Genomic DNA, 22,342 nt, shown 5'->3' with positions numbered 1-22,342 from the left:
GGCGAGTATGCCACCCTCTGTGCAGCTCTCAGCATAGAGCATCAAAGAAAGTGCTGACTAGGTGCCCGGAATGCACCTTGGGAATGTCAGCTGGAGTAAGGAATCTGAATTCCTTTCCCTGACACCTTAGAAAATGGATATTTTGGAAGGAACGCGGATCATCAAGTTATTTATACCTTGATTCACCTTAAGCCTGAATTTTTTTGTTTTGAAGACCCTTGATAATTGACTTCCCTGACTTCTCGAGACAGTGAGAAATTTCTGTAAGAGTGCAGCATTGAGAAGTTCCCCTTGTGGTGCTTTGGAAACGAATCCGACTAGTATCCATGAGGACGCAGGTTTGATCCTTGGCGTCGCTCAGTGGGTTAAGGATCTGGTGTTGCCATGAACTGTGGTGTAGGTGGCAGATATAGCTTGGATCCCAGGTTGCTGTGGCTGTGGTGTAGGCCGGCAGCTGTAGCTCCAATTCAACCCCTAGCCCAGAAACCTCCACATGCCGCTGGAGCGGCCCTAAAAAAGCAGGAAAAAAAAAAGTGCATCATTGAAGAGAAAGTAAGATGTGAAGAGACATTGAAGGGGAATATTTGCCTCTAAAATCGTATTGTTCCAGAATTTCGAGACTTCCGAGGAAGTTTTATAGTTTGAAAGAATGAGCAGTGTGTTCTTAACTGCCTTTCTCTATGAAGTTGGGCACCTGTTCTTCGCCCTGTCACTTTGCTTCATGTTACAGAAGTGACTCATAACACATGAATAGACACAGTGTAATAAATAGAGGTTTGTAGTTTTAAAAATATCAACATAAGGAGTTCCTGGCATGGCTCAGTGGAAACTAATCTGACTAGCATCCATGAGGACGCAGGTTCGATCCCTGGCCTCACTCAGTGGGTTAGGGGGTCCGGCTTACAATGATCTGTGTTTTGGGTCAAAGACATAGCTCGGATCCCAGGTTTCTGTGGCTGTGGTGTAAGCCAGCAGCTGGAGTTCCGATTCGACCCCTAACTTGGGAGCTTCCATATGACACAGGTGAGGCTGTAAAAAGCAAACAAACAAAAAAACAAAAAAAGTGCCATCAGAGAATGCAGGGAAATTAACATGAGCATAACAGCTGGCTTACTTTTGAAATTCGAGTGTGCTAAGATAAAATTCAAAATAGAATCTGGAAACTGAAAAATATATTTTTTTCAGTTATCAGATTTGCCCTTGTCCTGGATGTGGCTGGGGACAGAGATCTGTGAGTGCAAAGATTGGTTGATAATTGAAAAGCTGTATGTGGCGCAGAATTTCGGGAGGGGGCCGGGAACCAGAATTGAGGAGGATTTTTCCCTTAGTGAAGTATCGCCTCTCAGAGGAAACTCTTGAACTTTTCCTAGTTGATCACTGATTCAGTTTTAGAGGGTCAGGCCAGCGTTTCGACGTTCCTTGCCAACTAGGGTAGGACTGACCTTTTTAGCAGCTGGACAGCTAACTGCCACAATAAGGCAGCCCTGTTTTCTCTTTCCTGCCCCATTTTGACCTGCATCTTACTAGAAGGAGAGGCACCTGTTTTGAAGAACACAGAGGCCGTTCCTCATTTGCATTGTGTACAGTGGAAAATGTACCTCTTAGTGACTTAATGTTCCCTGGTTGTCTTCCCTTACCGGACCCCATTAATTATTTGTTGGTCGGTGCAGCTGAATTTCAGCTCAAAATGGCCAGGCTGATGATTCAACTTGCAGGCAAAATGTGACTGTAATTCTAGAATCTGTATGATTTCTCTTCTGCCCTATTTGCCATCGTAGCCCCTTAGGGTTGGGGGTGATTAGGGCATCGTTAAGCGAGAGGTTACAGTTTCTCCCAGAAGCGACAGACAGATCTATTCTGTTTGACTCATATCATGTTTTGATATATTGAATTAGATGCTCTCCTTTAAAAACCCATAGGTTTTACAAATATGGTTTTCCAGCTTTACTTGAAAAAAAAAAAAAAAAAAAAGATCTGTTACATGGAGCTGTCATTCCTCAGAGAAGGTGGACCATTTCAGATGGACCCCTCTGCCACAGTCTCTACCACTGCTTTTTCATTTTTTTCTCTCTTTCTCCCTTTCTTTCTCCCTCCCTCTCTTCCTTCCTTCCTTTCCTTTTCACACCCTTGGCATATGGAGGTTCCCAGGCTAGGGGTCAAATCGGAGCTACAGCTACCAAACTACACCACAGCCACAGCAATGTAGGATCTGAGCCACATCTCCGACTGACACCACAGCTTGCAGCAACACCGAATCCTTAACCCACTGAATGAGGCCAGGGATTGAACCCACATCCTCATGGGGTTTTAACCTGCTGAGCCACGACAGGAACTCCCACCACTGCTTTTCTATTATACACATTACAAGTTTCTGGGCTGGGGACTTTCTGATCTTGAACCTCGGATTTAAGGTTATCCAATCCACATTCACTCTCATCCAGTGCAGGAATTCTTTCTGCAATATCCTCAACGGTGCTCCCTATAGACCTGTGCTTAAATTGCTCCTCTGATAGGGAAAATACGGTACTTGTTGAAAAGCTCTGGCTAACAGAGGCCTACAGTCCGGATCCACATAGAGCATATCCCTTTCCCAGAGAACTGTAGCTGTCATGTGCCATCTGGATTTTCCCCTGAGTAAACATCCCTAGTTCCTCCAGCTGTTCCTCATGTGACTTGTTGCCTTGTTCCTTCAGCATCGGTCTGGTCATTGTTGGGTTATTGTCGCTCTGAATAAACTTTTCATTTGTCAAAGTCTTTAAAGCTCCACCAGTTCAGTAAGATGGGGTTTACCTGGTGTGGAAGGTACCAGGATGCTTCCAGTGTGGCCGCAAACTGCCCAGGGGGTCTCAGCTAACTTATCATTTATGACTCTAAAGCCATATAGGGTACCAAACATCTGGACCTTTGCAAACTGGAGGCATCTGAATTCCCATGTCCAAAATGTGAGTCGAATCAAGTAATTTTATTTTACGTAGAGCTGTTAAATACTTGTACTTATAAATTCTTCTAAAATTAAATTGTTCCCACAATAGGGAACTGCTTATTATGCTGCCTTTTGGACCATGTCCCTTTTCTTGGGGTGGTGACATGATTACACAAGAGTCATATCTAGTGTGCCCGAGATAAGAGGCCTTAGACTTTTTTGCAGAAGTCACTTGAGTGTCATGCGTTTGTGATAATGTCCTCATCAAGTTTGGATACCATTAGCCAATACAGGAGAAAGAAAACGACAGTAATAGAGGAGGTGTTATCTTTTCTCTTTCTTCAATTCAATATTACCAAGTATGAATTAGGAAATTTTTGCTGATGCTTTTATTTATTTATTTATTTATCTTTATGTATCTTTTTGAGGCCACACCCACAGCCTGTGGAAGTTTCCAGGTTAGGGGTTGAATAGGAGCTACAGCTGCTGGCCTACGCCACAGTCACAACACCACCAGATCCAGCCAGTGGTGTCTGTGACCTACACCACAACTCACAGCAATGCTGGATCCTTAACCCACTGAGCAAGGCCAGAGAACGAACCTGCGTCCTCATGGATACTAGTTGGGTTCGTTACCACTGAGCCGCGATGGGCACTCCCTGCTGATGCTTTTAAATGGAATCATACATGTCCAGTAAAGGGGGAACTTCAGAGTCCAACCACACCTAGGCATCTGTCGCTTTTCCAGCATCCCTGGCAGATGACCAGTTAGCCTTGTTTGACTCCTTCTTATGACAGGGAACTCTCCCCACATTGTGAGGCATACATCATAAATGGCCTGATTATTATTACTATTATTATTATTTGCTTTTTAGGGCTGCACCCGCGATGCATGGAAGCTCCCAGGCTAGGGGTCAAATCGGAGCTGCAGCTGCAGACCTGTGGCACAGCCACAGCAACACAGGATCCGAGCCGAGCCTGCGTCCTACACCACAGCTCTCAGCAACGCCAGATCCCCAGCCTTCTGAGCGCAACGAGGGATTGAACCTGCGTCCTCATGGATGCTAGTCAGATTCATTAACTGCTGAGCCACTTGGGGAACTCCTAGCCTGTTTATTTTGAATGTTCTTCCTTGTCCTAACCAGCCATCTGCCTCCCTACAGACTTTTTCACAATGGAATAAATATTTCCTTATTATTGAACAAAGTTATGGTTTTACCTGCATCCCTTTGGACCAGGGCTTCTCAAGCTCAGCATTATTTACCTTTTGAGCCATGTATTTCTAGGTTGTGGGTCTGTCCTGTGCCTTGTAGGATGTTTAGCAGCATCCCTGGCCTCTGCCCACCTGATGCCAGGAGCGGTCATCTCCCAGTTGTGACACCAAAAATGTCCTCAGACATTGCCAAATGTCTTCTGGGGAACAAAATTGCCCTTGTTGAGAATTACTGCTACAGAATGATGTTCTAGCTGTCTTTGTCCCATTTCAGAATGAAGTACATTATTTTTTTCTTTTTCAAACAAGGATCTAGTTCCTTAAAAATATTGCTTATAGAAAAATAGATGAAGTCACTTACCTCTAATCACGAGCAGGAGTCTTTCCCAGTGCCTGAGTAGGGGAGGAAACAAATGTAGCGTTATAGAGATTTGGGCTGTCAAAATTGCACCTTTCTGTAATGTTTGAATTTGTTTGTTTGTTTTGTCTTTCTTTTAGGGCCGCACCCGTGGCATACGGAGGTGCCCAGGCTAAGGATCTAATCAGAGCCACAGCCCGCCTATGCCACGGCCACAGCAACGCCAGATCTGAGCTGTGGGATCGAACCCACAACCTCGGATTCGTTCCCACTGTGCCACAACGGGAACTCCTAACATTTGAATTTTTAAACAATGACCATGCAATAGTAATGTAAAATAACAGCAAAAGATGCTAATATTTTAAAAAATTTAAAAATAGTACTAGATTGCTCCAAAACGTGGATGGAAGATTGACCATCTCCTGCTTCATCCTATTGTAAAATATCTGAAGCAGAGAATTTTATCTTCTTCCTCAATTATTGCTTGGTATTGGGGCCATTTTGAGATATTTAAGCCACTTTCTTTACTTTAGTTGAAAGGTGGGAGTTGCTGTCATGGCTCAGTGGTAACAAGCCCGACTAGTATCCATGAGGATGCAGGTTCAATCCCTGGCTTCACTCAGTGGGTTAAAGATCTGGCATTGCTGTGAGCTATGGTGTAGGTCTCAGATGCGGCTCAGATCTGGTGTTGCTGTGGCTGTGGTGTAGGCTAGCAGCTGCAGCTCTGATTCAGCCCCTACCCTGGGAACCTCCATGTGCCACGGGTGCGGCCCTAAAAAGACAAATAAATAAATAAATAATAAAAAAATAAAGTCAACGAATCAGCAGCCTTAATTCCACTTGCCATCTTAATTGCCCTTTTGCCATGTAACTTAACATATTCATAGGATCTGGGGGATGGACTTTTTTTTTTATTTTCCCAGGAAGGGGAGTATCATTATTCTGACTGCCAGATGCTCCCATGCCAATAGTTAAAAACAGGAAGAATTTGACAAAGAGGGTACTGATACTTATGAAAAAGCATTTTCTTTTCTTTTCCCCAGTAACAGAAGTGGTAAGGCACACACCCTGGCCAGGATTTCTCAGAATCATTCCTCAGCTCTTGACAGAAACTCTGGACTTGAGAGTAGACACCTGTTTTGGTTTAGCTCTTGTTTCAAAAAGGGAACAGATGCCTGATGAGAAGGTAACAGTGACAGATGGGGGGAAATAGGATTAGCAGAGGCCATGGTGCTACATGGAGATCTCAGCTGAGATGCGAAAGACTGAGGAGGAACCTGTGGTTTCAGTGGCAGACGCGAAATCCACTAAAAAGCATGTGTTTTCGGAGCTCTCAGTTAAAGAGCTTGATCTGCAGGATGATACTTTTTCTAGTGGTTCAGGAGCCAAAATTGGAGAAAATAATTTTCACGCTTTAACTGTTTTAAAAATTGCCATTTTTTTTTTACAGTAAATATTCTCATTGACTGAAAATATTGGAAAAGAGAAAAGTAGAAAAAAGGATAAAAAATTACCTTTAGTTGCCGACTATACAAAACTCTAAAACAGATGAACTTTGTAAACATTTATATTTCTTTTTTTCTTTCTTCTCATTCCTGTTTTTTTCCCATGCCCCCCCCCTTTTCTTTTATATATCTGGGTACATAAGAAAATGAATCAGTGTCTTAATTCTGTATATCCCATTTTACTTCATATTAAACATAAACACTTTTCATAGTTATGTAAATTCTTCTTAAATACCCTCTTTAAATTATTTCTTTTTAGTAAAGCAATAACATTTCATTCTAAAAATGTGAAACGTTAATGGGGAGTTCCCATGGTGGCTCAGCGGAAACGAATCCAACTAGAATCCCTGAGGATGTGGGATCAATCCCTGGCCTCACTCAGTGGGTTGGGGATCTGGTGTTGCTGTGAGCTGTAGTGTAGGTCACAGATGTGGCTCGTATCTGACATTGCTGTGGCTGTGGTGTAGGCTGGCAGCTGTCACTCCACTTGACCCCTAGCCTGGGAACCTCCATATGCCTCAGGTGGGGCCCTAAAAAGCGAAAAATAAAATAAAATAAAATGTATGAGACATAATGGGAAAAACCCATAATTCTATCACTCTTACTGTATTCCCTAATAGTCTTTTTAGTATGACTTTGACATGGCAATTTGATGTTCTTTTTTTTTTTTAATTAAAATTGCCTTGTAAATAGTTTCCTAAATCATAAAGCATAATTTTGTAAATCTCATGTTAATAACTGAGGAGGATCCCGGTGATGATATTTGTTGTTGTTTGATATCTGTAGGGTTTCCACGTGTGCTGGCTCTTCTAGAGTTGGCATAAATGCTATAGGGGAGTAAATTTTTAGGAGTAAAACTTCCCTGTGTGTAAGATTTGTGTGCGTGTGCTCATCTCAGAAATGGAGGGAAAAGGTCAAAAGATCTGGACAGTTTAAGGCTTGCCAAATTGATATCCAGAAATCAGTGTAACTATTTATACCCTCATATTTGCGTTGGTACATTTGGCACTATTCCGATAGGCAAGTCCTGTGTCCCCAGCTTTTTGTTTGCTAATTATTGCTCTGTCTGCCCAGGTACATCTTTCCCAGAGACAATTTTGTATCGGCTGGTGATGGTGGCATTATGATGATAAAGGTTACTGTATCTAGGATTTTTGTGTTGTCACCTTGGATGCTATGTTCTAAAGATCCAAAGTCAATGTTAGACTTTTCTGGGTCCTAGTTCTTAAACATTAATACATTTCTGGCTGAGGTGTATCCTGCGGTTGAGGAAACAGGCACTTTTCTGTAGAAAGAGAACTTGGAGAAATAAAAGACTTCTTGTGAACCAGCCCTCTGTATTCAGATTCAGAAGCCTTGGGCGCATCCTCTTAGAGATGGTAATGGCCATCAGAAGAGAAGAGAGGAAGCCAGTGTCCCAGCGAGCCAGAGACTTGCGGTCCATTATAGTAGTTCTTTGTTCAGGAATGCAAGAAGCACTGTTTTCCTTTCAGCAGCATGGGAAATGTTCCGTCATATTTACCTAAAGTGTGTAATACTTCCCTAGAAGATCAGCAGATGCTTGGAATAAAATAAAATAAAAATCTGTGAATTTGGAGTTCCCGTTGTGGCACAGCAGAAACGAATCCAACTAGGAACCATGGGGTTGCGGGCTCGATCCCTGGACTCGCTCAGTGGGGCAATGATCCAGCGTGTCCATGAGCTGTGGTATAGGTTGCACATGCGGCTTGGATCTGATGTTGCCGTAGGCTGGCAGCTGTAGCTCCGATTGGACCCCTAACCTGGGAACCTCCATGTGCCGCGGGTGTGGCCCTAAAAAGCAAAAAAGCAAAAAAAAAAAAAAAAAAAAAAAAAAAAAAGTGTATTTATCCCCAGTGTACTCAACCTGTGATACGTAGGCATCACCACATTGGCCTCTCATCTTACTCTCTAGTTCATCTAGTTGGGGGTCTCTGTCATAATAATATCCTTGCTGGTTTCCCCAGCCAGAAGCCCTGCCCTCTCCTCGCTATACCCACAGCCCTCTCGGATGGTGCTGACTTGTCTGTCCCCACTACAGCCTCTCCACCTGACCACCCATTCACCCTCCGACCCATTCAAACATCTGCTAAGCACCACAAGCTGACAGGATGGCTACATGAGACCCCCATGTTGGAAAACAGCGTGGCAAGAGCTTGAAAACTATTTGAAAATGTGTCTTTTTTTTTTTTTTTTTGATGTTTGTTTTTGCTGCACCACAATGGGAACTCCCAAAAATTTCAGTCTTGATAAATTTATTTAGAAAGCCAGAATGGTGAGCCACAAGGAAAGCCCCAGGCATTCCCAGAGAACTAATCACCTGAAAGGGGGAAGGCAGGGCTGTGAACACAAAATTTTGTAAGAAATGTAGGAGAAATGCTAATTACAGTGCTCAGGGGGAAGGAGGGTCCTAAGGAAAACTGTAAGATCTAGATCCTCCAGGTCAGAGGAAACGGTGGCAAGGAGTGACTTCAGTGGGCAAAGAAAAAGTCCTCTAGTTCCTATCTCAAGGTCTTGATTGACACCTTCCATTTTATTTAGTTAACCATTGAGCATTGACTAACCTATGGGCAATGCATGATGCTATGAATGCAAAATGAGCATGCAAAGTCTGCATTTCGCTACCGGCAAAACCACGCTGTTCGACCTCTATTTACCATTTAACCCTAAAGAATATTATCATCCTCAGCCCCATTTTACAGGTAAGAAAATTAGGCAGAGAAGGGTTCCATTGCTTGCAGGAGGTCCTACCCAAGCTGGGATGCGGACCCAGGCAGTTGGGGGTCCAGGCACTAACGCCCCACGCACCTTAAGTACTGAGAATCGGGTGTTGAGTCACCTGAGGATGTGCTTCTGGGCTACCCGGTGGCCCAAACTAGAAAGAAAACAGGCTCCTTCATCCTCCTTTAAGGAGCATTTGCAGGTGCTCGCTGTAGGTCAGGCCTTTTGTTAAGAAGCAATAATGGAGTTCCCGTCGTGGTTCAGTGGTTAACAAATCTGACTAGGAACCATGAGGTTGTGGGTTCGATCCCTGGCCTTGCTCAGTGGGTTAACGATCCGGCGTTGCCGTGAGCTGTGGTGTAGCTTGAAGACGCGGCTCGGACCCCAAGTTGCTGTGGCTCTGGCATAGGCCAGTGGCTACAGCTCCGATTGGACCCCTAGCCTGGGAACTGGGAACCTCCATATGCCCCAAGTGCGGCCCTATAAACAAACAAACAAAAAAAAAGACAAAGCAATAATAAAAAGACAGATGTGACCGATCCTTGCTCTGGAAGGGCTCACAGGCTACCGGGGAGGTGATTCTTCACATTGTGCAACCAAGCATATTGCAGCAGAGGTGGGAGGGAGGAAGGGAGAGACAGGGATAGTACCCGGATGGAGGCATGGCCGGAATCTGGCCAGCCAAGAGGGACACAGCCTTCTATGCTGCCAGTAGCCACAAGTCCTGATTGTCCCCAGACCTTTTGCACCCCAGAAGAGCCAGGCTCAGAGACTTCCTTTCCTGGCTGCAGGAAAATTCTGGCAATGGTTGGCCACTGCTTCGTGCAGTCAGCTGGCCACATCTTGGCATATCTTTCCATCCCATGAAAGCACACCAGCCAGAAGCAACAGGGAAAGTTGATGCATTTGAGGCACTGGGAAGACAGACAAGAGAAAGGTCCTGTTTGGGTGTTTCTATCACTCAATCCACTGGAGTAAAGAAGGGCCACCATCTAGTACTGCCTTTGCCAAATTCTACCTATCTGACAATTCTCCCAGCTACCTAGGAAAAGCTGGAGAAAGCTGACAATTTTGCCAGCTACCTATATGGATTCTTCCTGTATGGTAAGAACTGATGGTTCTCCAACCCTGTCTCCTCTGAAATCTTTCTCTCTGAATTCCTGTTGCCCTGAGAATTTGTACCGTAGCATCTAAGAATTTTTTTTTCTTTGTTCAGCCGCACCTGCAGCCCAGGCAGGTCACCTAGCCTTTCTGGGTTTCAGTGATCTTCATCCCCAGATTGATGAATGGCGATGCTACAAATTGCATTGCTTCTCTTCCATGCCTGCTAGACCTTTATTCCCTCTACATCTTGTGAGTAATTTCTTACAGCTTTGGTTGTGACTGTTTGGCAGTCTCTCTCCCTGCTGGGGTTGTTAAAGACAAAATTTTGTCTATTTTTAAAATCTGTTCATCCCAAGCATAGTGAATGACACATAGGCACTCTTGCAATGGAGTAAATGGGTCCATGGACAAATGAGTGAATAAATGAATGGAGTCAGCCAGTCATTAAGTTATTTGGAGGACCAGAATTCCCATCGTGGTGCAGTAGAAATGAATCCGACTAGGAACCATGAGGTTGCGGGTTCGATCCCTGGCCTTGCTCAGTGGGTTAAGGATCTGGCATTGCTGTGAAGTGTGGTGTAGGTCGCAGATGTGGCTTGGATCCCAAGTTGCTGTGGCTGTGTGGTAGGCCAGCAGCTGAGGCTCCAATTTGACCCCTAGCCTGGGAATATCCATATGCTGCAAATGTAGCCCTAAAAAGCAAAAAAAAAAAAAAATTATTTGGAGGATTATTTCTCTGAGAATGAGGTCAGAAAGCAGCTATGTAAGTGGTGAGAAAACTTGGGGCAAATAGAATAGTGCCCTTACAGCTGCACTGCAGACATTTCCAAACAGCACACTCTGGGATTGGCCGGATCAGAGTCCCCAGGGAGCTGGACCTTCCTTCTGAAGACTCTGAGCCAGTACATCTGGGATGGGGCTCAGAGGTCAGTGTGTCCAAAGGTTCCCCAAGAGCCCTGTTACCTGCCTGAGGCCAGACTGGAACCTGGAGCCGGCCATTTCACCTGGCCTCCACGCTGCTGCTCCACTGTAAGGGCTGAAGAAGGTGAGGGCCCTGGTCTCAGTCTGGAAGGGATCATGGGGAGGACAGAGCACCCCAGTCCTGCCTGGAGGACGTGGGGAAGCCCTGCCAGTCATTGGCTGTCTCTGATTCTTCCTGGATTATTGACAGGGAAGGTGTGATGAATGCTGAGGCGCTGTGGGCAAGCGGGCCGTCTTGGGGTTGGGGCAGGATGCCTAAAACTCACTGTTGATTCCTTCTGTCTTTCCCTTTGTCTTCCTTTTTCACCTCTTCTTCCCTCACGATCTTCCATGTGGTAGAATGATACTCCTCTTATTCAGCCTCATCTGTAAGCACCAGGGGTGGAATTTTCTAAAGCCCTCTGCTCATGACCCTGTAAATACTCTCTGTGGATGATGTTATTTGATTCAAAAAAGAAAAAAACAAAAACACCAAGCTGTGACATAACAGAGGGGTAAGAGCAGAGGCTGGCGAGCATCTGGCCTGGCTTCAGTTCAACTCCTATTGCTTATCTAGGAAACTTAGTAGCTATTTCTCTGGATCCGTGTACAGCACTCCCCAGTTTCCCTAGGGTCTTGGCCTGTTGCTCCAGATAGTAATTAGGGCAAGAACAGTGAGGCAGAGACCACCTCCTAATTCTTTGTTAAAGCATCTCTCAAGCCAGGAAGTTCCTGAACACCTTAGCATCATTAAATTAATCGTTTACTAAATTGAGAAGGTTTTGGTTTGAGAGTGAACAGAAATGGACATTGTAGGAAAATGGCATTCGGTGGGTAAAAGCAGGGACTCAGATAAACTGGGTTTAAGCCCTGCCACCAGCACCTGCCACCTGTGTGATTAGAACACGTCAATTAAACTCTCTTTGCCTCTGTTTCCTCATCAGTAGAATGGGGATAATTAAACTTCCCCCACAGATTATTCTGGTGATGTCTGAAAACAATGCCACGTACTAGGAACTGTGCAGCGTGCTTGGCACCTGATAAGTGTTCAGTGTTAGTACTCTTGTTATCTGTTTATTTTATTTTGTCTTTTTGCTATCTGTTTAGTGAACAAGCTTTTTTAGCACCTCCTAGGCGCCATTTTAAAGCAAAAAGATGAATGATAGCGCTATGGACTCACCTGAAAAGATCTCTATTATCAGATTAAAAAATGGAAATTGAATATATGGTCTGAGGTTTTATAAACAATTTTAAAACTATATCTATTTATGCATATTTATATGTGTGCATGTATATATGTTTGTGCAGAGTGTTTACATGGATTCAAGCATACAAATGCATCTGGAAAAAATCTGGCAGCAAGTGCCTATTAGTGAAAAGACAGCTCAATTTTTTAACTTGCTTTATTCAGTCATGTTTGAATTTTTGAAATCATGTAGTAACTTTATAATAAAATTGAAAATCACACTAAGATAAAATATAATCAACCAAAATGACAAATAATCTTAAGAGGTTAGCTGTACAAGTTTTTTTGTTTTTTGTTTTGTGTGTGTGTGTGTGTGTGTGTCTTTTTGCCATTTCTTGGGCCACTCCCGCGGCATATGGAGGTTCCCAGGCTAGGGGTCTAATCGGAGCTATAGCCGCCAGCCTACACCAGAGCTACAGAGATGTGGGATCTGAGCCGCATCTGTGACCTACATCACAGCTCACGGCAATGCCGGATCCTTAACCCACTGAGCAAGGCCAGGGATCAAACCCACAACCTCATGGTTCCTTAGTTGGATTCATTAACCACTGAGCCACCATGGGAGCTCCTAACTATACAAGTTTTTTTCTGACTTCTCCCCCAGCAAAGAAAGTTATAGAATAAGGCAATATCAGACTCGTTCTATAAGTAGCCCTAGATGCTTAGTGCTCCAGTGCCAATTTTTCCAGCTACCTATCTGGATTTTTAGCCTGTGTAATAAGAGCTGATGGGGTTCCAACCCTGTCTTCTCTGAAATCTTTCTCTCTGAATTCCTGTTGCCCTTAGAATTTGTTCTCTACCTTCTAAGAATTTTTTTTTTCTTTTTATAGCTGTACCTGTAACATATGGAAGTTCCTGGGCTAGGGGTCGAATCAGAGCTGCAGCTGCAGGCCTACACCACAGCTACAGCCACTCCAGATAAGAACTGTATCTGTGACCTATACCACAGCTCACAGCAACCTGGGATCTTTAACCCACTGAGTAAGGCCAGGGATCGAAACACATCCTCATGGACACTAGGTCAGGTTCTTAACCTGCTGAGCCACAAGGGGAACTCCTCATCTAAGAATTTTTAGATGTCCCTGTCATTTGCTTTCTTCCTATGTTAAATGGGCAGTCTCGTTTCTGAGTCCTTATTGTACACTCTTTTAGAGCAGGCATTGTGTCAGATTCCCTGGTATTTCTCACAGTTGTTGGCATAGCAGAGGCTAGGTCTTATTTGCTCAGTAAGTACCCACGGATCGAGTGACTGCAGATCTGATCTTACCCAGCTCCAGCCATGCTGTGCTGTGATAAAAGAATAACAGCTTCATCTGGACATTTCAATGACTTAACACACAGGTCTATTTCCTGTTCATGAAAGGCCATGTGAATTGGCAGAGACTTCTTTCTATTCATGACTAGGGAGCCAGGCTTCCTTCATCTGGACACATCACAGGGGGCTTCTGAGCTTGCTGTAGGAAGGAAAGGAAGGGATGGAGAAGATATACTGACCCTTAAGAGCCCTGGACCACGTCCATTCAAATTCCCATATGTCAGAAGTCAGCCCCATGGCCACGTCCAGTCACAAGAGCAATGATTTCTGTGCCTCGGGTCTACATCTTCCTGCAGAGTAACCATGCCAACCAGTTAGTACCCCATTGGTATCAATGCAACCAGCACTCACATGGATCATTACATGCAGCTTAGTTGGTATGAGTCACCAGTGTGTTAGAAACTACTAGAATTCAGATTTTTTTTTTTTTTTCTTTTTAGGGCTGCATCGTGGTATATGGAGGTTCCCAGGCTAGGGATCAAATCGAAACTACAGCTGCTGGCCTGCATCACAGCCATAGCAATGCAGGATCCAAGCCACATCGGCAACTTGCACCACAGCTCACGGCAATGCTGGATTCTTAACCCACTGAGCGAGGCCAGGGATCGAACCTGCGTCCTCATGGATCCTAGTCAGATTTGTTAACTGCTGAGCTATGAAAGGAATGCCCCAGAATTTATTCACTCTACAGGCATTTATAGGTGCCCACTGTGTGCCAAGCATTGCTCCAGGTCCTGGGAAAATAGCAGAGAGAGAAAATAAATAAATAAATAAATAAATAAAAAGTGCTAATTCCCTACACTCACAGGAGTGACTTTTTGATGGAGGAAAATAAGCAATTAACAAGTAATGAACAAGTAATGAACAAGCATGTATTTGTTGGTGATAAATATTATGGAGAAGCAAGTGGACAGGGAAATAGGATCTGCACTGGTGTGGAGAAGGGGATGGGATGGTAATTTTAAACTGATCAGGGGAAAGCCTCACTGAGAAGGTAACGAGGAAGCAGAAACTTAGGGGTATGGGAGCCGGTCATTTGGGCATCACAACAGAGAGCCTTCTTGGAAGATGGACACGGGTACAGATCCCAGGGCGGGAAGTGGGGGAGGGGTGCCTGAAATGTCTGCTGAATGTCTCAGTGAGACATTCAGTGGGTACAGTGAGTGTGTGGGTAAGTGTCCCAGAGGGGCTGGGGGTTGGATCAGGGGTCTGCTGCATACAGACTCTGAAGGCTGATATATAACTTTAAGGTCTGCAGTTACTGCTCTGAGTGACATAAAGCCATTTGGGGGATCTGAACAGAGAAGCGCTGTGGTCACTCTGGCTCCTCTACTGGGAACTGACCCTGGGGCAAGAGGGAAAGCAAGGAGACCAGTTAGAGGTTATTGCAAAATTCAAGAGAGAGAGGATGGCTTCGATCATTTTCATCACCCCAAAAAGTTGAGGGGAGAGATTTTAAAGGGGAAAAGTGATTGCACACATACAAGATAGATTTTGCGATGAGATGTTAGCACAGAGCCTCCCTGTCCTATATTGTGTTATTACCACGAGTCTGGTTTTATTCATCTGTTCCACAAACTTTTATTCCACACCAACTGCATGCCAGGCCCCCTGTTAGGCACTGGGGACAGGAAATAAGATCTGCCCGCCTGCCTTTGGGAAGCTCTCAGTGTAGTGGGATTGGAGAGATGACCAAAAAACATCGGCAGCAGCAAAACCAACCCCAGGTGCTGCAATATGATGATTTTATGAATGGAATCATTAGCCAAACCATACGGAGTGTTTACTATGTGCTAGACATGCTTATGGATATTATTTTCATCATGTTATATGATTGTTATAATTACTACATTTTGATGCTCTCCTTTATAACCAAACTGGACTGCTACAATGTTAGAGAACTAGTGGCCAAAAGCTCAATGTAACAACTTAAAAGTGTTATTTCTATGCGATTATTATAATTACCATATTTTGATGCTCTTCTTTGTAACCAAATGACTACTACCAAGTCAGAAACTAGTGGCCAAAAACCCGCTATAACAACGTGAACGTGTTATTTCTGTGCTCTGCAATCGGTATGACCAAGGACCTGGATGCCCTCGTAGCTATCAAAATCCATTCCAGAAAAATGCATGTGCCATTTTTTTCCAAATGTCCTCTTCCCTTATAACATGGAATCATGTTACTAGTACCTTAATCTCAGCTTATTTAAGTCCCTTTTATTGCATGTCTTTTTTTTTTTTTTTCTTCTAATACTCTGCCTTGAAGAAGGTTAAGCTGAAACGGCTGCTCAGCTTCCAAGATGTTGCCCCCCAAAATGCATGTGCTTTTCTGCTTCTGCAGCTGCCTGGCGCTGGCTCAGCCTTTTGACTGGCAAGACCCTAAACCCGTTGCCCATATGAAATCATCAGGTAAGAGGTGTATTTGTTCAAAGACTTGAGCTAACCACCTGTTGCCTGACTCGAAGTAGCCCCAGAGATACTGCATGTGGGACCTTCCACGCATACCCCAGCAAGAAGATGCTGATGGAGAGTGCTCTTCTCCCGGGGGAGGGGTACAGGCCTCACTCTCTCCTCTTTTTACTGGGACTAGAGAAGTGCCTTCTTCTAGAGAAATGCTGGGGACTGCAGGATGGCCCAGGATGAGGCCTCTCAGACAAGCTGGAAACTCAGCTTGCAGTCACTGTGGAGAAGGTTCAGGCCACCCCTTGTCTGCGCCCTGCCCAACCCACTCGGGGCAGTAATACCCCTCCCCTGGAGTGCCCCCAGAGGCAACCCTAAACCTGCCCCTGTGAAGGTGAAGAAATAGCAGGTGTCTCGATCAACAAGTGCAGTCCTGGAGTTCCCTGGGGGCTCAGCAGGTTAAGGATCCAGTGCTGTCACTGCTTGTGGCATGGGTTTGGTCACTAGCCCAGGAACTTCTGCAGACTGTGGGTGCAGCCAAAAAAAGAAAAAATGAAACAGATGCAAGTCTGGTTGGTGGTGGGGGCGGGAGGCAATCTTTTCTATCTAATGTCAAGGAGAAGCAGGGACCAGTAGGCACCAGGGGCTCCAGAGGAAAAAGGATGTGCTTTGCTGGTTCTTTCTTACCTTGTGGGGGGCAGCAGGGGGAGAGCAGAGGAAGGTTTAGATAAGCCCAGCACTGGTGGCCGGAGGGAGAGAGCCATCTCTAGACAGGAACATCCACCATCACCTAGAAGGACCTGGATTCCAAAGAGATGACTTCCAGAGCTGTGCGAGTTCCTGCAACCCCGGAGGGTTGGGCTGCATGAACTCCGTCCATCTCCCCAGGTGAACAGTGTCGGCGGCCTCTGGAAGGTGTCATACCGTCTGTAGCCACAGACCTGAACTCTTGGGGAGATGAGGTTGCCTTGGATCTAGTTATTCAGGCTTGATGGGTGACTCCTTCCGGTAACATTTACAAAAGAGCTCTCATAGCCCAGTGCCTTATAAATTTTGCCCTCCTTCCTAGCTGGGGAAATGAAAGCATTAACAGAAGAGGGACTCAATCTTATATTTACTTTCATAGGAAATGGCTTCAGTCTCACAGGTCCATTCATGCAGCAATACTTAAGCAGGAAGCAGAGGTGTGAGTATTATACTGGTGACTAAGACAGAAGGGCTTGTAGTCACGTTCAAGGAGCTTGCCGCCTGGTTAAATAAAATAAATAAATAAAACCTTTTCTATAGACTGAAAATAAGTAAGGTCTTACGTGATGTGCAAATTCTCACCTAGGAGACCTTTGTATCATGCAGGTTTTATTGGCACTGGGTGGGGATTTCAAAACATGTTCTGTAGCCCCTGATGTTTAAAAATCATTGGAAAGCTGGTACTGGACAGGCAGAAACTTGAGGACACTGCTTGATTCCTCTCTGTCATCCCAGCCTTGAGCCCAATATCCCATTCATTCTAAATTCTCAAAAATGAATGCATAATTTTTTTTCTTTTTATGGCCACACCCATGGCATATGAAAGTCCCCAGGCCAGGGATTGAATCTTAGCCACAGCTGCAGCAATACCATAACTATGCCATAACTGCAGCAATACCAGATTATTCTGTTTTGTTTTGTTTTTTTGTCTTTTTAGGGCCTCACCTGAGGTGTATGGAGGTTCCCAGGCTAGGGGTCTAATCCGAGCTATAGCTGCCAGCCTGCACCACAGCCACAGCAACACCAGATCTGAGCCGCATCTGTGACCTACACCACAGCTCATGGCAATGCCAGATCCTTAACCCACTGAGCGAGGCCAGGGATCGAACCTGCAACCTCATGGTTCCTAGTCAGATTTGTTTCCACTGCGCCATGACGGGAACTCCAATGCCAGATACTTTAACCCACTGTTCTGGTTTGGGGATAGAGCAGGAGCCTCAGCAGCAACCCGAGCTGCTGCAGTCAGATTCTTAACACACTGTACCACAGTGGAAACTCCTGCATAAATATTTTTAAATGATCAGAAATAGTTTATTCAGTACAAGAAGGCAATAACAGATGATTATTTGTATTAGTCTTACTAAATGAACACATAAAAAATATGGTTACACCACTAAAAGGTTTATAAGCACGGCTAGAGAGATCCCACTTGCTAACGAAGGACATAAAGCCGTATAAGAAGATGCAGTTTTCCTAGAATGTATACCATCTCCAACAACAGGAATGAACATCTGGACTATTTGATAAGTGAATGTCCCCCCAAATGTAGAATAAGATGAATGCATACCGTAGGTGCTAATGCTCTTACTAAAATAAAATTGGAGGAGTTCCTGACATGGCACAGCGGTTAACGAATCCGACTAGGAACCATGAAGTTGCAGATTCAATTTCTGGCCTCACTCAGTGGGTTAAGGCTCTGGCTCCGATTCGATCCCTAGCCTGGGAGCCTCCATATGCCTAGGGAGCGGCCCTAGAAAAGGCAAAAAGACCAAAAAAAAAAAAGGAAAGAAAAGAAAATACATCAGAGAGATTTCTTGTGCAGAGCAGGTCTGAGAGGACCAGGGCACTTCTGGGTTATTGGAAAAGGTTCTCAGGGCCTAAGTGGCATTGAGATCTCACAAGGGGAACTGTTGCAACTTGGAACCTTCCCATGGCTCTAGAACTGAACTCCCAATTCCAGAGGTAGTGCCTCCAAGGCAGCAGGGGGTCCTCTGGAGCTCCTCAGAAAACCGTGCGAGCCAGAGCTGATGTTGCTGCTCCATGGTTTCCTGTGGGCGGGGGCACAGCAGAGCCCAGGCTGCTGGTCACAGAAGGTCTACCCCCCCAACCCCCCGTGCTCTGGGCCTGATGTCCTCCTATGACACCGTGAAGGACCCCTCCATAGACAGATGTAAATGGGAGAGAAAAAGGCTTTTGTAATTCTCCATGGACCCTGGTGTGTTAGCTTTGCAGGTAGAGCTTTTTAAAGAAATGCTTCTGGAGTTCCCGTCTTGGCTCAGCGGTTAATGAATGACTAGGAACCACGAGGTTTCTGGTTCGATCCCTGGCCTCACTCAGTGGGTTAAGGATCTGGCGTTGCCGTGAGCTGTGGTGTAGGTTGCAGATGTGGCTTGGGTCCTGCATTGCTGTGGCTGTGGCGTAGGCTGGCAGTTACAGCTCGGATTCAACACTAGCTGGGAACCTCCATATGCCGTGGGTGCGACCCTAGCAAAGACAAAAAGGAAGGAAGGAAGGAAGGAAGGAAGGAAGGAAGGAAGGAAGAAAGAAAGAAAGAAAGAAAGAAAGAAAGAAAGAAAGAAAGAAAGAAAGAAAGAAAGAAGCTTCTGAGGAAATGCCTTGAATTTGGAATCAACCCAGAGAAAATGATCTGATCTAGTGTAGATCTGCTAAAACTCTTAGGGCTTGAATTTGGGGAGCCCGAGACAGGAACTCTGGAGAAGAGGCAAATAACATCAGTGGTCTGCCTGTTACATGCTGTGTTCTGTGCAAGCTACTTCACTTCTGTTATCGCTTTATCCTGACCGCTATCCCAAGGGCTGGCCAGGGCTTTTATCCCCACTTTACAAATGAGCATCGGAGAAGGGAATAAATGGCCCAGGTCGGAGCATCATAGCTTGTAAGATGTACAGGTAGAATTCAAAAGCTGGGCCACCTGGCTCCAATATCAAGGTCTCTTCCTCGCAATCACTGCCTTCTTTGGAACTATCTGCTACCTTTTGATCATGAATGGCTGACCGTGCGTCAGGCCAGGGGGTCTTGTACCTGAACCCAGTGCTGCTTACATTTTAATAGGCACACCTTTCCAGATTCAGTAGAATTGGGGTGAAGCCCAGGAGCCTTGTTTGCGATGCCAATGAAGCTGGTCCATGGACCCGCTTTGAGTGGCAAGGGCTTCTGCTTTGAAAGGCTCCTCACTGTCAGGCGCTTCACACATCAGTCACCAACGTGGCTGCTTCTCGTGACTCGAAACCTTTCTGAGAGATGCCCTGTGATATCGATGCAGGTGCCACACCTGACGTAGTGCCCAATGTCTGTGTGGCAGAGGCAGGGTGTGACGGAAGGCAGAAAGGAATCTGTCCAGCAAAGGAATCACCTCTCACAGCTCAACAGAAGGAAAGGAGTAGGCAAGCTGAATCTAGAAATGTGCAAGTCCAGATATGCTGATGTTTGGACTCAGCATCCTGAAATTAAATGTGGGCTTGACTGGGGGTTAGGGAGGAGAACAGGTGAAATTGCAGATGTGTTGAAGCGTTTTGGCACCAGAGAGAGAAAACGTTTCAAGAGTGGGTGGGTCAAAGAGCATGTGCCTAAAGCACCTGGTAGAAACAGAGACCCAGTGACAGTGAAAAGCTTAGTTCTGCTCATTTTCACAGGTATTTCAGTATCAATTCTATACCAGACATGGTGTTAAGATCTGAGGATACAAAGATAGATGCAGCTGTTTTTTGGGGGGTTTTATTGTTGTTTGTCTTTTTCCTTTTTATGGCCACACCTGTGGCATATGGAGGTTCCCAGGCTAGGGGTCAAACCAGAGATGCAGCTGCCGGCCTACACCACAGCCACAGCAATGCTGGATCTGAGCCACTTCTGTGGCCTACACCACAGCTTGCAGCAATGCCAGATCCTTAACCCACTGAGTGAAGCCTGAGATGGAACCGGCACCCTCGGGGACATTATGTTGGGTTCTTATCCCACTGAGCCACGACAGGAACTCCTGGATGCAGCTCTTAAGAAAGTGCCTAGTAGGGGAGATAGAGTGTGCAAATACATAAGTTTAATATGATAGGAAGAATACTAAAAATATACATGCAGGAATTGATTTAATACTCAGGATGAAATCATTATGTCTGAGGGATCAGGGGAGCCTTTAGAGAAGACCTGGTGTCTGGTCAAGGTGTTCAGTGTTGAAGAGGAGTTTGCCATGGGGCTCTTTTTATTTTTTTCTTTCTTTTTCAGCTGCACCCACCGCAAATGGAAATTTCTGGGCCAGGGGTCAAATCCGAGCAGGAGGTGCAACTTATGCTCCAGCTGCAGCAACTCTGGATCCTTAACTCACCACACAGGACTGGGAATAGAACCAGCACCTCCACCGAGACAAGCCAGATCATTAACCTACTGTGCCACAGTGGGAACTCCCACTGGGATCTTAAGCAGAGGGACTTGTGTTTACTAAGGTGCAAAGGCATCAGACAGACCCTTCGGTGCCTCAGGAGCCCAGGAGCTCCTGGAAGGGGGATAAGTTAAAAAGGGAAAAGTAGGAGAAGGGTTGGAGGCAGTGGACTTCCCAGTCATGGAGTGTCTTTGTTACAGCGCCCTTGAACTTGGGATTGAACTTGGGCAGCTATGAACCTCTATAAGTTTCAACCCCAGAACACTGGCAGGATGAGCCACACCACACTGGAAGGCATGTGTCGGTCTAAATACAACCTACCAGCTGCCTTCGAGAAAGATTCCAGTACACTCCTCCCCAAGAAAAAACACCTGGTGATAGGAAAGCATTGAAGGATTTTAAGAATTGCGTGGTGGGATTTGCGCCTCAAGGGACTCCTGGAGCTGTGTAAAGGAGACATTTGAAGGGGTCAAGCTCCAAGTTGAATAGGATGCTTAGAAGAGATGGCAACCATCTGGTCAAGGACAGTGAAAGTGTGAGACAGATGAACTGGAGGGTTAGGGAGATACTGTAGAGAGAATTCTAAGGTAAACAAACAAATGTTAGACATTGGATGTAGGGAGCTGGGGAGAAAGAGTTAGGGGAGTAGCATGTTCCCAAGGTTTCTGGCTTGGGATCCCCACCTTAAGGAATTCTGGAATTGCAGGCTGTGTGGTTGGTTGGAGGCTGAGGCGGAAGAGTTGGGAGAAAAGTCATTTAGCTGCATTTTGGACCATTGGCTTTGCTGTTCCTCTGGGCAGGCTATCCGATGCAGACAGCCAATAGGAAACTGTCAGCTCAGATCCGAAATGTGAGATAAAGTTCACGTTTAGGAAAAAGAGATTTGTGAAAATGTCTTTTTTAAAAAAATATATATTTTTAGGGCCACACTCGCAGCATATGGAGGTTCCCAGGCCAGGGATCGAATCAGAGCTGTAGCCACTGGCCTGCACCACAGCTACAGTAATACAGGATCCGAGCTGTGTCTGCGACCTACACCACCTCTCACGGCAACACTGGATCCTGAACCCACTGAGGGAGGCCAGGGATGGAACCTACATCCTCATGGACACTAGTCAGATTCATTTCTGCTGAGCCGCGATGGGAACTCCAGAAATGGTCTTTAATATGCCCCGAATAGGAGTAGAAGACACGGGCAGGACCATCAGTATGAGACAGCGGCAGCCCTAAACATCTTAGGAGAAGGACTCTATCTGCCTCCATCTTTTTCCCGTACTTGGTGCACAGCAGGCCCATAAGAATTATTTGTGTATTTTAGTATTTAGTAAAGAGGGGGAAGCTGGAAACCAGGGGCAGTCGCTTGATTCTCTTGGAGTTTCTTTGCATAATAAAGGCTGGGGTCTAATGGATGGCAAGTGAGATGACATCGACCTGTTTTTC

The 22,342-nt window shown here is 45.4% G+C and overlaps 1 protein-coding gene across 11 annotated transcripts in view; it reads left to right on the top strand.

Annotated features, from left to right (window-relative positions):
- Positions 1-22,342, top strand: part of PLA2G7 (phospholipase A2 group VII) — a 44,554-nt gene that overhangs the window by 2,002 nt on the left and 20,210 nt on the right. For 3 of the 11 annotated variants that reach the window (NM_001444526.1, NM_001444527.1, XM_084966704.1), the window contains 1 exon segment: positions 15,707-15,774. In NM_001444526.1, the coding sequence (NP_001431455.1) occupies positions 15,762-15,774 (13 nt within the window). In that variant the 5' untranslated portion in view covers positions 15,707-15,761. 11 annotated transcript variants of the gene reach the window in all.

The sequence above is a fragment of the Sus scrofa genome, chromosome 7 (assembly GCF_054392235.1).
Source record: "Sus scrofa isolate SSC_HxYL_T2T_F1_AM1 chromosome 7, Sscrofa_HxYL_maternal_Yorkshire_Landrace_v2.0, whole genome shotgun sequence".
NCBI classification, from domain to species: Eukaryota; Metazoa; Chordata; class Mammalia; order Artiodactyla; family Suidae; genus Sus; species Sus scrofa.
The sequence above is the reverse complement of the archived record's forward strand: the minus strand, read 5'-3'. Positions and strand labels throughout refer to the sequence as shown.